At 30.4% G+C, this 13,509-nt stretch overlaps 1 protein-coding gene across 1 annotated transcript; it reads right to left on the bottom strand.

The window, feature by feature from the left end:
- Nucleotides 1-1,161: 1,161 nt before the first annotated feature.
- LOC131623954 (D-xylose-proton symporter-like 2) lies at nt 1,162-6,209 on the bottom strand. The gene is made up of 14 exons (XM_058894961.1): nt 5,943-6,209; nt 5,206-5,303; nt 4,527-4,605; nt 4,156-4,215; nt 3,941-4,007; nt 3,734-3,858; nt 3,403-3,504; nt 2,838-3,206; nt 2,697-2,744; nt 2,525-2,587; nt 2,268-2,348; nt 1,976-2,074; nt 1,731-1,868; nt 1,162-1,612 (listed from the first exon to the last, which is right to left on the bottom strand). The coding sequence occupies exons 1-14, from the start codon at nt 5,985-5,987 to the stop codon at nt 1,481-1,483; spliced, it is 1,506 nt and encodes a 501-aa protein (XP_058750944.1). The 5' UTR covers nt 5,988-6,209; the 3' UTR covers nt 1,162-1,480.
- Between the last annotated feature and the right edge of the window lie 7,300 nt (nt 6,210-13,509).

Here is a 13,509-nt window from a genome sequence, read left to right as displayed (position 1 = left end):
CTCTGCGAGGACCTGGAACTTCCTCCACCGGCGAAACCTCCTACAATGGTGTTAACCATGAAGCTTGGATATTTCTTGAACGTTTTTGGGAGGAAGTAATGAAAATGGTGACGATATTGGAAGATGTTGCTTAAGTCAGTTTTACCAGAGTCCCGCGGGGGACGCCATTGTACTTGCTAAAAAAAGTACAGATGTGTGTCACCTTTGTGCTGGTAGGGTCGTAAGGGTGGCCATACACTTTAGAATTTGGGATAGTCTAGGGCAAGTTCACGGTGGTGAGAGCAAGTTTACGAGGGTGAGAAACTCTATATTTTAGGGGTATTTCATTGTGAATTCAGAATATACTCCTCAACCTAAGGAGGAGATATTTATAGGAGCCTACGCGCCTGTATTTTAGGGTTTCTTGAAAATAGAAACCTTCCACCTAGTAATGATAGTGGACAGTTGAATCCTTATTTCCTAGAAAGACGTGGGTTATTTCCTTGAATCATTTTCTACATTATCTTTGACCAAGACACGTTATTTCCCACGATTCCCTATATTGGATGACTGGGCGTGACGTGGGCGACGTCATCCCCCTAGTGGACGATAGGATGTTGTCGCCCCTTGTATGTTCTTCGCAAATATATCACTACACTACTACTAGTGTTTATATTGTCATGTAATTTTTGTCAGACAACATAAACTATAACATTAGAATGACACAAAATTAGGTGCAAAATAAATCAAGAGACCATAGGGTAAAAAATACTTCATTTAGATCCGGAGATATTTTAGTTTGAAACTTCAACTTAATAATCCTAGAATATATGTATTCATCATTAAATTCGGATATATCAATAGGGCTAGTTAATAAACAAGAAAATGAAACATCAATACAATAAGATTTATTGAAATTAGTTCGATGTAAAAGAAAATGTTTCAAAAAAATATTAAGCCATTCATGCGTGGAAGAATTGTAGAGCATCTCTCCTCTTAAACTCCACATGGCGAGTTTGGTTTTTGTCCATCTTGATCACAACTTTTGTGTGCAGACGTGTTTATGGCGAAAATGCTATGGCTTCTATGGCTAGAAGCAATGATATTTATAGAAATAAATATTCATTATGATCATTTAATATTGATTTAGTGGATACGAGAATAGTGTATTTAAGAATGTAGTTTGTTGTTGGTAGTTGCAGTGACTTTGGTAGATGTGACATACATTCAATGGAAATTTTAATTGATAACAAGAATGTAGTGAACCTTATTGCATATAATCTATGCATGACAAATACATTGGATTCAACCAAGCACTTGGGCTGGGCTCCAGTGGTAAAGGAGCTCATGCAAAGGACGACACTCGGAGAATACCAAGTTTGATTCCTGGTGAGAACACTGTTTGACCAGTGTTCATACCTCAGTTCACAACTCAGGATAAATACAAGTTGCATAAGACAAGTATATGCAAAAATTTAGATGTAACAAACAAGGTAAGTGATTACAGACATTTTGACTCAATTTCCTCTAGTGTAAGCCCCTTGGTTTCTGGTACAATGAAGTAGATGAATACAAGTGACGCCACCGCTATTCCGCAAAATATGTAAAACAAAATTCCTGCTCCCAGTAAATCCTGTAAACATAAGCGAAAAAAAGACACAGTTTGGATAAAGTCGTTGGTGAAATATGAAAATCATGTGATTGAAGACAACACATTAAAAATATATGGTCTTTTTAAAGATTTTATTCACCTTCAGTGGGGAAAAGGCGAATGTAACTAGGGCGTTTGCCGCAAAATTGACAAGAACTGCTATACTGAGTCCCCGGCCTCTTGTGCGCAAGGGAAAAATCTCTGATATCATAAGCCAACCCATTGGACCAAAGGAAATCTGAAAAACAACATAGATTCACTTAATGTTGTAAGCATGGATGAAAACTAAGTCACAGATGATATAAATCATGATATGAAGAATGAGGATAGAATGACCGTATTCACCTGATAACAACCAACATAGAGCAGCAGACCAACTACAGCAAGAACTGCCGCATTATCCAAGAATATGTAATATGAGCCGAGTAAGAATAAGGAGATAACCTGCCATACAAATAAACGCATGAGATTTCCACATTCATTCCTTTTATATAACTAACTACGTTGATGCAGCACAAAGGACTTATTAGAAGACTCGACTGAGCCTCTTAATTTGAGATAGAAATGAAAAATGCTTCTTTTTTGGGAAATTTCTACCAAAATCATCTGTCAAAGTCTAAGATAGAAAGGAACTTACTATTCCGGAAACTCCTCCGAGAAGTAAAGGTCTCCTTCCAAGTTTATCAACAACGACAACAGCCACTCCGGTCATAATCAACTAGAACAAAAAAAAGAAGGAAATGTCGCCATTGAAAATATTTAGTCCTTTGGTAGTTAGATAAAATAACATTTCATGTCTCGAACAATATATTTACAATCCGTGAAATCAAATTTTGTATATAATAGAAACTGAGAAAATGAGAATTATTAAGAACATGAGAAAATGAAATCTACCTTAAATACACCAAGGAGAATAGAGACCCGGGTAGCATCAGATGCTAAGGAGAACCCTGCACTCTGCGAAATTTAATTCGATTATAATAGTGTCATTACACTCTATGGTGTCAAGTAATAATAGATTCTATGAATTTGTAACAATATTCCTTGATTAAAACTAACAAAACACCTGAAGGATTGATGCGGCGTAGTAGAGAACACTTGGTTGCCCTGTGATCTGTCATAAATTTGCATCTTATAGTATAAATATACTGAAATGTTGATAACTCTTATAATTATTACCATTTCACTTAAGCAATTAGTACAAAACCTGTTGAAACAAGACCAATCCTGCACTAATCACAAGGGCCTTCTTGCATTTTCCACGGAATATTTCTATAAAGGTAACCTCATTTTCTACACCTATATGAGAAAGCTCGGCCATTATCTCGTCTACTTGCTGAGGCGCAGAATCATGAAATGTCCGACCTTGAAGCTGGCACAAACTACGAATTGCCGTGTCTTTCAAATTCTGAACATCCCCTTTTTGCTGTATAGCGCGCAAAAGTAGCCATCTAGGAGAAGCTGGGAGCCACCACATTCCAAATCCCATAATTACTGCAACGGGGCTACTAATTCCATACATATACCGCCATCCACCAACAGTGTCTACCCACAAGCTACCTAGTCCATACCCTGCCTGCACAAATTTGCGATATACAGCCATTTTTAGCAATATTGATAAACTAGGAACAGAAACTAATTTGATAATAGAAGATTATTTTATGGAAGTTAAACAGCAGTAAAAGGAAAAACTAAAAAAGCTCATTTGCTTTTCCGCATTTATAGAACATTCGGGAAAATTCAAGATTCTACTGGAAAGTTCGAGAGCTTACCACGATCCCAATCACTATAAAGAATTCTTTCAGAGAGACTAGTTGTCCACGTATTGGCGTTGGAGCTGTCTCTGCAATGTACATTGGAGCAGCATGCATGGCCTGAAAGAGATAGAATGAACACCGTGTATCTTACTTTGAAGTTAATGAGTTACTGAGAAAATATACTACACACTATTAATAATTTCAAGATTAAAAAGATGCTATAAGATAGTAAAAAAGATGCTATAAGCTAACCGAGAGAAGGTTGGTTAATTCCTATAATTGTTACATATCGATGATTCCTCAACTATAAATACAAAATCAGACCTATACATAAAAAAGAGCATACCAATCCAATTCCTATTCCAAATACCAATCTCCCAACCACCAATACAAGAAAATTAGGAGCTAATGCTGTTATGAGGGCTCCAACAAGATACATCAGTGCAGCTACAAATAGCTCTCTTCTTCTCCCTAAATATAAAATTTGTCATGTCAGCTTCGCCCTCGAAGGATATATGTAAAATGATAACTGATAAAAAAAATGCACAATTACCTAGGAAGTCGGCAATATTGAAGGCCAACACAGAGCCTATTAAGGCACCATATAATGATCCACTAGTCTGCAAAAGACATCAAGCTTCAATAACTGGGCTCATATTCAAGACCAATATACAATTGCATGAATTAACAAATGATTCATGAAAATTACAAAAAGGCATGAAGCCATGACCAAATAAAGAACAAATCAATAATTTAGTTTTAACTTACAAGAAGTCCAATTTGAACCGAGTCTAAGTTATACCAAGATATTCCACTTTGTGATGGTGACTGCAAAGAATGGAAATATAAGTACACAAGCAAAGTATTGAAAAAATACAACAATAAGAATGAAAATCAATAAATCTTAAACCCCACTCTCCATAGAGAATCAAAGCATGAGTGGATAGAAACATTAAACCCTACTGCACGTGATCGAAAAGGAAGGGTCCAAAATTGTTAACATGAAGGCTATGATGTTAATCCCGTACAGTGTTGCGTAGCCCCGACCCCCTAAAATGATATAGCGGTACAGCGGGTTGCTGAATATATGCTATTGCAAAGACTAAAAATCAATGTTGCACTAGAGTAGAAGGGTGTACCTGGATGGAGACTGTTGCACTAGATGTGGCACCAATGTCGTAGCCAAATAGTAGACCACCAAAAGCTGGGAAGAGAAATCTGAAATTTTTAAAACATGTTTTTGGTTAGTTTACAAGCAGAACTCTTATTTTATTTCATTGTCTTTTCACTAGGAAAGAGTATCACATGGTTAATTAAAGACTTGATATTACAAAAATCAAGGGTGGATAATGCACATGAAATGATGGCAATTTTCTTCATTGTAGTAGTCAAGTTATTTCATCAACATCAAGCAGAAAAGAAAGGAAGAAGCCTAAAAGGAGGAATTTTTTCACAAGATATGTGTTTAATCAACCTGGTATCATTTTGATACGATATTAAATTCCAACAAGATAGTTAAAAGCTCAAGGATAGAGGATTGCTGATGCGCATCAGCAATCCTCTATCCTTCATGATTAACACATATCTCCATTCAGCAAACCCGATCAACATAACACCACTCCTAGAAATTAAAGTCTTTGACATAGCCAGTTAAAGTTATAGCCCTCTACCATAGCTAGTCCAAGCTAAAAGATTATCCTTCATGTAGCTAATATCTATTGTATATGCATGATTGAACAGAAATAAAGATATATGATAAATTTTGCAAGCAACATGTATAAAATAACACAGTAAGGGCCGAAAGGTAATAACACCCACGGGAGAATTGCTGCAGAGATGGAATAGTTTTCAGAGGCATGAAACCCATTAAGCAGAGGCTCCCTTTCAGTTGTAACCTCCGCGGATAACTTCCGTTCCTAATAAAAATCAATGCATTTCAATTTTCAAGTGTTACAATTTATAAAAAGCAAATAAATATCATAAAACAACAACAACAAACTAGTTTAGTTGACACTAAAACAGCATGAATCTATGTATCAAACATCAATGAATCTGAATGTGTATCTATTTGCAAGCATTCAATTCTTCCCAAAATAGCAAACACAAAAACCAAACAGATAAATATGATTACATGAAATTAAATGTGTTGGTGTCATGTTCGACATCCGACACACCTTTAATCTGAAGTGTGGTGCTAAAAGATAAACACTGATAATTCTCTGACTTCATTGAGAAATAGGCATGCAAAACAAAAATCTGTTATGTGAAAACTCTCAACATAAGAGGGAAATTCAGTACATACCAACTTGTTAAACTTGTTTTCTTTGAGCTTACTTTTACTGCAAATAGTTCATATATTTTAAGATACCCTTTTGAAGCCAAATCAATACCCTTTTAAGCTTTTCTACTTTCAACAATTTCATTACATCAAAATATAGTTTCTCTCATAAAAAATCAACCAATGTTTGCACATGCTACTACACAATACAATACAATAGAATAGACATGAAATTGAAATTGAGAAGTTAAGAATGAGAAAGAAAATAAGATAAAACCTGTGAGAAAGAGGAAAGTGGGGGTTGTTCAGGGTCAGACGCCATTGTTTTGATGTTTGAAACGTTGGTGGAAGAAAAAGTGGAAATATATAAAATATAATCAAACAGTAACAATGAAAGTTAGATAGCGGTGTTTATTTATTAGAGTAACTAAAAATTAAGAAGAAAAAAAACCAAAAACAAGGTTTGGATTTTTTAGTTTGACAAAGATGGATGAAGAGTGATTAACGTAGGTGGTGGTTGGAGGAAACAACGAACCACATGGATAAATGTCTAGACACGTATCCTTAGTATTCAGTTTCAACGTATGTATGCATTTTATAAAATCTCTATGAGGATAAAAATTCACTTTTTATTAGTTCAATTTTAAATGATTTTTTTTTTAATAAATGGGATATCCTCTGAGCTCTCAATCAATACAATAAATTGCAAATTATGACTTAAATTAATCAACTATTTGGATTATTCATACTGATATTTAAATTTGATTATTAAAAATATTAATTACTAATTTAGTTTTAATCAAAACCATATTTTGAAAATATTAATAATATAATTTAAACCTCATTCATATTCAAAATAAAAATTAAATTTATTTATTTTTTGAAAATTATAAAGAAATAAAATATTTTTTTATAAAAATGAATTTTAATAAAAATTTCTTTTTAAAAAAAATTATGAGAAAAAACTTTTTATAATTTTTTTTCTGAAAATTAAAAATACAAAGTTAAGTTTTTTTGAAAAAAAATTATTTTTAATCTTTAGAAAGAAAAAAAAACTAAGATTTTTTTATTTTGGAATTTTATTTATTAAAATTTTTAAAAAAATGTTTTTCATTTTTGAAAAACAATTTTATTTAAATTATTTACAATTTTGAAAGCATCAATTTGATAAATTAGATCAAATAGAAAATCAAAATTATAATTAAACTTATTTTTTAATATTTAAAAAAGAAAATGGGTGATGTACTACACTGTCAACCAATCACAAGTATCCAATTAAACTATTTTTTTGTTTAAAAAATAATTTAATAACATGACAAATTGATGGATTTTGTTTAGATGACAGTGTAAAATTATTTTACATGTCAATGCACTACCTTTTAACTTTATATAAAATATATATTTGTTTTCATTTGGTATAATCATATAAGTATAAAAATTGATACACACGTGAGTACGAAAGAATTTTAAAACTGAAAATATGAAAATGAGTAGTACTACCTCTATTTTTAAATATAAGATCTTTTAAATAAAATTAGGTTAATTATGAGAGTTAATTGGAGTATTAAAGTTATTGATTATTTATACAATTTTACAAATTTATTTTTAGAGAAAAAATTGGTTTTTATACTATTTAATATTTATTAAGGATGTGTTTAGAAAAAAATAATGACATTTTAAAAGTTAAAAAAGTCTTAAAGGATAAGAAAAAAACTAAGGTCTTAACATTATGGACAGTATAATATTTTACTCAAATCTTATCCATTGCATCTTTATGAATAATGAATAATAATAATAATAATAATAATAATAATAATAATAATAATAATAATAATAATAATAATAATAATAATAATAATAATAATAATAATAATAATAATAATAATAATAATAATAAGGAATTAGTAAAAAGTAATGTGCATTATTTAAACCAGGCTGTTTACTTTTGTTAATGAGAATTTTTAAATAGTAAGATTTGCTGAATCTCTCAAAACAAAGATAAAGCTAAACTTTTGTATTTAATTTTTTAAAACACAAAACAAGTTGATGTTTTTTAATATTAAAAAAATAAAGATGAAGATTACTTCTTCAAATAATTGCTTCGACTTCAATGTTTTGCAATGTTTGAACGCGAAGCTGTCATCGTTGATCCCATAATAATCAGATATTAACAAGCATTACTTTAACAGGAAAAAAAAACATGGTTTTAAATTATGAAAAATCGATCTAAATTTGATAGATACCAATGGTTGCTGACAAAGTGTACGGGTAACTTAAGGTCATGATCATGCTTTCGGAGAGAGAAGGGATACGAACAGAGAGAGAATGACAGTACTCCCTGGATTGTGTTTGTGTCAAACCTGTCGTAAATACTCCCTACCAAACTTTCAACACCAATAAGTATAAAGGGGTACGATCCACCCACCCTTAGATTCATTTTGTCCATATCAAACACATCATCAACTTGTGCTAGAATATTTTATCTATGACTATCTTTATATCTAAATTGTTAATCTCGAGATCTTTTTAAATATTTTCTCATATAATTTTTTAAATTTTTCTTGGCCTTTAATGGTTTGATTCCTCTCCATCGAATTTACTCTCCTCGCTAAATAATCTACATGCACAAACAACTTAAGTTTATTTTTCATCATCTTTTCTACTATAGTTGTTACCCCCGACACTCTCTGTAATATTTTCATTTCTAATTTTATCATGTATAGCTTTACCACGTAGTCAACGTAACATCTTTATTTTTTCTACACTTACTTTATTTTCGTGTTACTTCTTAACACCTCAACATTTTGTGTCATACAACATCGCTGGTCTTAATCCGATAAAAAAAATCACCAACTTGTGTCACATAAATTCTTTCTTCATTTCAGCACCCAACTTGAATTTAATGATTTACATCCTCTTCTATTTTTCCATTGTTTTGTATTACAAATCCAAGATATTTAAACTACGTGATTTGTGGAATGATATAGTTTCTAACTTTTACCTCTAAATTTGAAACGCTTCTTCTTTTCCTAAACTTACATTCCATATATTATGTCCTACTTTTGCTTAGGCGAAAGTCATATAGTTCTAAAACTCGTCTTCAAGTGTCTAACCTTTCATTTAAATACACCTTCGAATCATCAAGTAAGACTATATGATCTTCAAAAAGCATACATCTCAGTGCTTGCTCTTGAATGTGTTATGTGAGCACATCTAAAATTAAAGTAAAAAGGTAGGGACTTAAGGTTGAACCTTGATGAAAACCTATTGTAATGGGAAAATCATCCTTCTCCCCTATGTGTCCGCACACTAGTCGATACCCCTTCATACATATTTGAATAGCTCGAATATATGCAATCAAACCATTTTTCTTCTCTAAGTTTTTCACAAAATCTTCTTAGGCACTCTATCATACATATTATCCAAGTCAATAAAAATTAGTACAATTCTTTTTGGTCCATTTTATACGGCTTCATTACATGTCGTAGTAAATAGATTTCTTTCATGGTTGACCTTCCATGCATAAAACTAAATTGATTCTCAGTGAATTGAGTCTATTTTCTTAGTCTTTGTTCAATCATTATTTTCCTTAACTCCATGGTATGACTCATAAGTTTAATCCCCATATAATTTGCACAATTTTGTGTATCTCTTTTGTTCTTATATATCAAAACTAAAGTGTTTTTTCTCCATTCATCAGGCATTTTCTTTAACCTTATAATTTTTTTTAAAGGTTTTGGTGAGCCACTCAATACCTCTATCTCCAAGAATTTTACACACTTCAATAGATATGTTGTCAGACACAATTGTCGTACTCTTACTCATCTTTATCAACACTTATTTTACTTTTTGTTTTTAAATTTGACGGTAGTAATTATAGTTTTTATCCTCTTCAATCCATCTCAAATCCACTCTACTCGATTCAAAGTATAAAAACAGTTCATACGTCAAGAGCAAGTACAATCTTTAATCTCCATTTTCACTATACTCGCCTTGAATCTTGAATTGACTTGAGCGTTGGAGTGCTAACCAAGCATATCCACCTCACACCACCGTAAAGGAGATCGGAGCCACAATTCAAGATTATCAATTATCCAACTCCATCCATTTCTAGTTTCCGATTGGCAGAGTACATCGATTGTACTATTTGACTTTCGATTCCTATGATTTTCATGAAAAACACCTTCGCTTCACAAACACCATCGGAGAGCATGGAAAGCTCTAGATCTGGATTCTCACGATCTCAAATCCAAATCTCCTATTTACTACTCCCTCCTTCTCATAATAAATGTCTTATTTGAGCAATGCGCGGTTTTTAAGAAAATGATTGGATGTGTTTGTTTTAGTAAAAAAGTTAATGTCATTTACTAGAATACCCCTATTAATAGTAGTTGAATAACGTGAAAATTAATAAATAGGGGTATAATAGTGGAAAAATAATAATGATTGATACATTGGAATTGTAAATGGACAATTAATTTGAGACAAAAAAAAATGCAAATGAGACACTTATTATGAGACGGAGGAAATAGTTCGTAACCTCCTTAGGTTACCTAATCAAGAACAAATTAATTCCCAATTTTCATATTTTTCGAGAAATCACAATCATTTTTCATCTTCACTGTTCGCAACTTCCTCAGATCTCATAATCGAAAAACACTCATGAACGAATACAAAGATATGTAAAACCTCACTTCTGCTCCAATTCTTCAGAATTAAGATCTCTGATATCCTTGAGAACTCTGCAGAATAGCAAAGGAATCCTCATATCTAAATTTAGGGTTGTGTCGGGGTCTGAAGGTGATTTCCATGAAGGTCGAGCCAAAGATTCGCAATTCACCTCCCAACCTAATGTCGTCTTCACATTCCCCGCTGTTGTTGGGGTGCCTATGGGAACAACATCAGAAGATATTAAAAGTTCATAGTAAATGACACTCGAATACCTCAAATTCATATACCTCAAATTCATATACCTCAAATTCATGGTTAACCTCGAGCGCTGATCCAATACCAGGGCAGGGCCTATTGTGTGGGTATCACATAATTTCCATTTCCAAGATACATCTTTCATCTTCCAATCATCTAGGACATAACATTTAGGACCATCTACTTTATCATTTTTCAATCATCTTTCTTTTTATGTAAGGACAATAATAGGCAACTTTTCCATTTTTTGGCATTGTCCAGCCTCTAAAACCAGTTTTTTAAACCTGTCTTCAATTTTGTCGGGGTCCATATTACATTTATTTATGTAAATAATCAAAGGCTCATGCAAATTCTGATAATAGACCATTGAAAGGGTCATGTTTGAGAACTAGAAAATATTGTGTTAGACACAACTCTCTATATAAGACTTGTGTAATATTGAACATATATTATTGACGCCAAATGAAATAGAATAATATTAAAAAATAATAATAAATCATTTACAGCCCCTAAAGCATGGCATTTTGGATATTTTCTTAGATATCAGGGTAAATTGGGAAATTATTTTTAGAAAGGGATAATTTTATTTTATTTTCTTAAAAACTAGTAACAAACCCGTACGTTCGCACGGGTTCTGGTAAGGGACGCGCATTTGTTTCACATATGTATTTTTTAATAGAAAAAAATTAAATTAAAAGTAATTAACATTTTGTGGAAAAAAATAAGAACAATTAACATTAAATTGTGTCTAAAAAAAATAAGGAACAAAATTGAAATCACCAAAATTAAATTGTGTCTAAATAGCCTTTTGTAACTTCACGTTCCCGTTAATAATCAATATTTTGATCAGTAACTTCATGCTCCCATTAATATTTAATATTTTGCTCAGTAACTTCGTTCCCGTTAATTTCAAAATATTTTGATCAGTAACTTCATGTTTCCGTTAATATTCAATATTTTGATCAATAACTTCGTGTTCATATTAATATTAAATATTTTAGTCAGTAACTTCAAGTTCACGTTAATATTCAATATTGTGATCAGTAACTTCATGTTCCCGTTAATATTTAATATTGTGATAAGTAACTTCATGTTCCCGTTAATATTGAATATTTGAATCAGTAACTTCCGGTTTCCGTTAATATTTAATATTCTGATCAGTAACTTCATGTTCCCGTTAATATTCACTATTTTGATCAGTAACTTCATGTTCCCTTAATATTCAATATTTTAATCAGCAACTTTGGGTTCCCGTTAATATTCAATACTGTGATCAGTAACTTCGTGTTCCCGTTAATATTCAATATTTTAATCAGTAACTTCAAGTTTCCGTTAATATTCAATATTGTGATCAGTAACTTCATGTCCCTGTTAATAAAAAATATTTTAATCAGTAACTTCAGGTTCCCATTAATATTCAATATTGTGATCGGTAACTTCATGTTCCCGTTAATATTCAATATTATGATAAGTAACTTCATGTTCCCGTTAATATTCAATATATATATATATATATTGTGATAAGTAACTTCATGTTCTCGTTAATAAAAAATATTTTAATCAGTAACTTCAGGTTTCCGTTAATATTCAATATTGTTCAGTTAGACGAATTTGGATACATAATTTATTTTAAATAAAAATGTTAAAAAAAAAAGAAAAAAGTTAGATAATTAATTGATTATTTCGTATATAAAAATATTTAGATCAATAATAGATTTTCTCCCGTATACCATTTTTGGATTAAAAATATTTAATCATAAACACCATTTCTCGTATATAAAAATATTTAGATTAATAATAGATTTTTTTTGTCCGTATACAAACTTCATTTTTGTCTATGTATCATTTACAAAAATATTTGGATCAATAGTAAATTTCGTATATAAAAATATTTAGATCAATAATAAATTTTTTCCCGTATACCATTTTTGAATAAAAAATATTTGGGTCATAAATACCATTTTTCGTAAATAATAGATTTATTTCCATATACAAATATTATTTTTGTTTAGGTATCATTTACAAAATTATTTGGATCAATAATATTTAGATCAATAATATATTTTTTTCCTTATACAATTTTTGGATAAAAAATATTTGATCATAAATATCATTTATCGTATATAAAAATATTTAGATCAATAATAGATTTTTTCCCCGTATACAAGTCTCATTTTTGTTTAGGTATCATTTACAAAAATATTTGAATCAATAGTAAATTTCGTATATAAAAATATTTAGGTCAATAGTAAATTATTTTCCCGTATACCATTGTGGAATAAAAATATTTGGATCATAAATACCACTTTTCGTAAATAATAGATTTTTTTTCATATACAAATATTATTTTTGTTTATGTGTCATTTACAAAAATATTTGGATCAATATCACATTTTTGTATATAAAAATATTTAGAAAATAATAGATCTTTTGGCCTATTCCATTTTTGGATAAAAAATATTTGAATCATAAATAACATTTTTCGTAAATAAAAATATTTAGATCAATAATAGATTTTTTTCTCGTATACAAACTTCATTTTTGTTTAGGTATCATTTACAAAAATATTTGGATCAATAGTAAATTTCGTATATAAAAATATTTATATCAATAGTAGATTTTTTTCTGTATATCATTTTTAAATAAAAAATATTTAGATCATAAATACCAATTTTCGTAAGTAATATAATTTTTCCGTATACAAATATTATTTTTATTTAGGTATCATTTACAAAAATATTTGGATCAATATTAAATTTTCGTATATAAAAATATTTAGATCAATAATAGATTTTTTGAATAAATTTTTCCTGTATATCATTTTTGACTAAAAAATATTTCGATCATGAATATCATTTTTCGTATATAAAAAATATATATCAATAATAAAATATTTTTTGTGGAAGAAAGAAGTGAGA

The sequence above is a fragment of the Vicia villosa genome, unplaced genomic scaffold (genome assembly GCF_029867415.1).
Source record: "Vicia villosa cultivar HV-30 ecotype Madison, WI unplaced genomic scaffold, Vvil1.0 ctg.000089F_1_1, whole genome shotgun sequence".
NCBI classification, from domain to species: Eukaryota; Viridiplantae; Streptophyta; class Magnoliopsida; order Fabales; family Fabaceae; genus Vicia; species Vicia villosa.
This window is presented reverse-complemented; position numbering and strand designations above follow the sequence as displayed.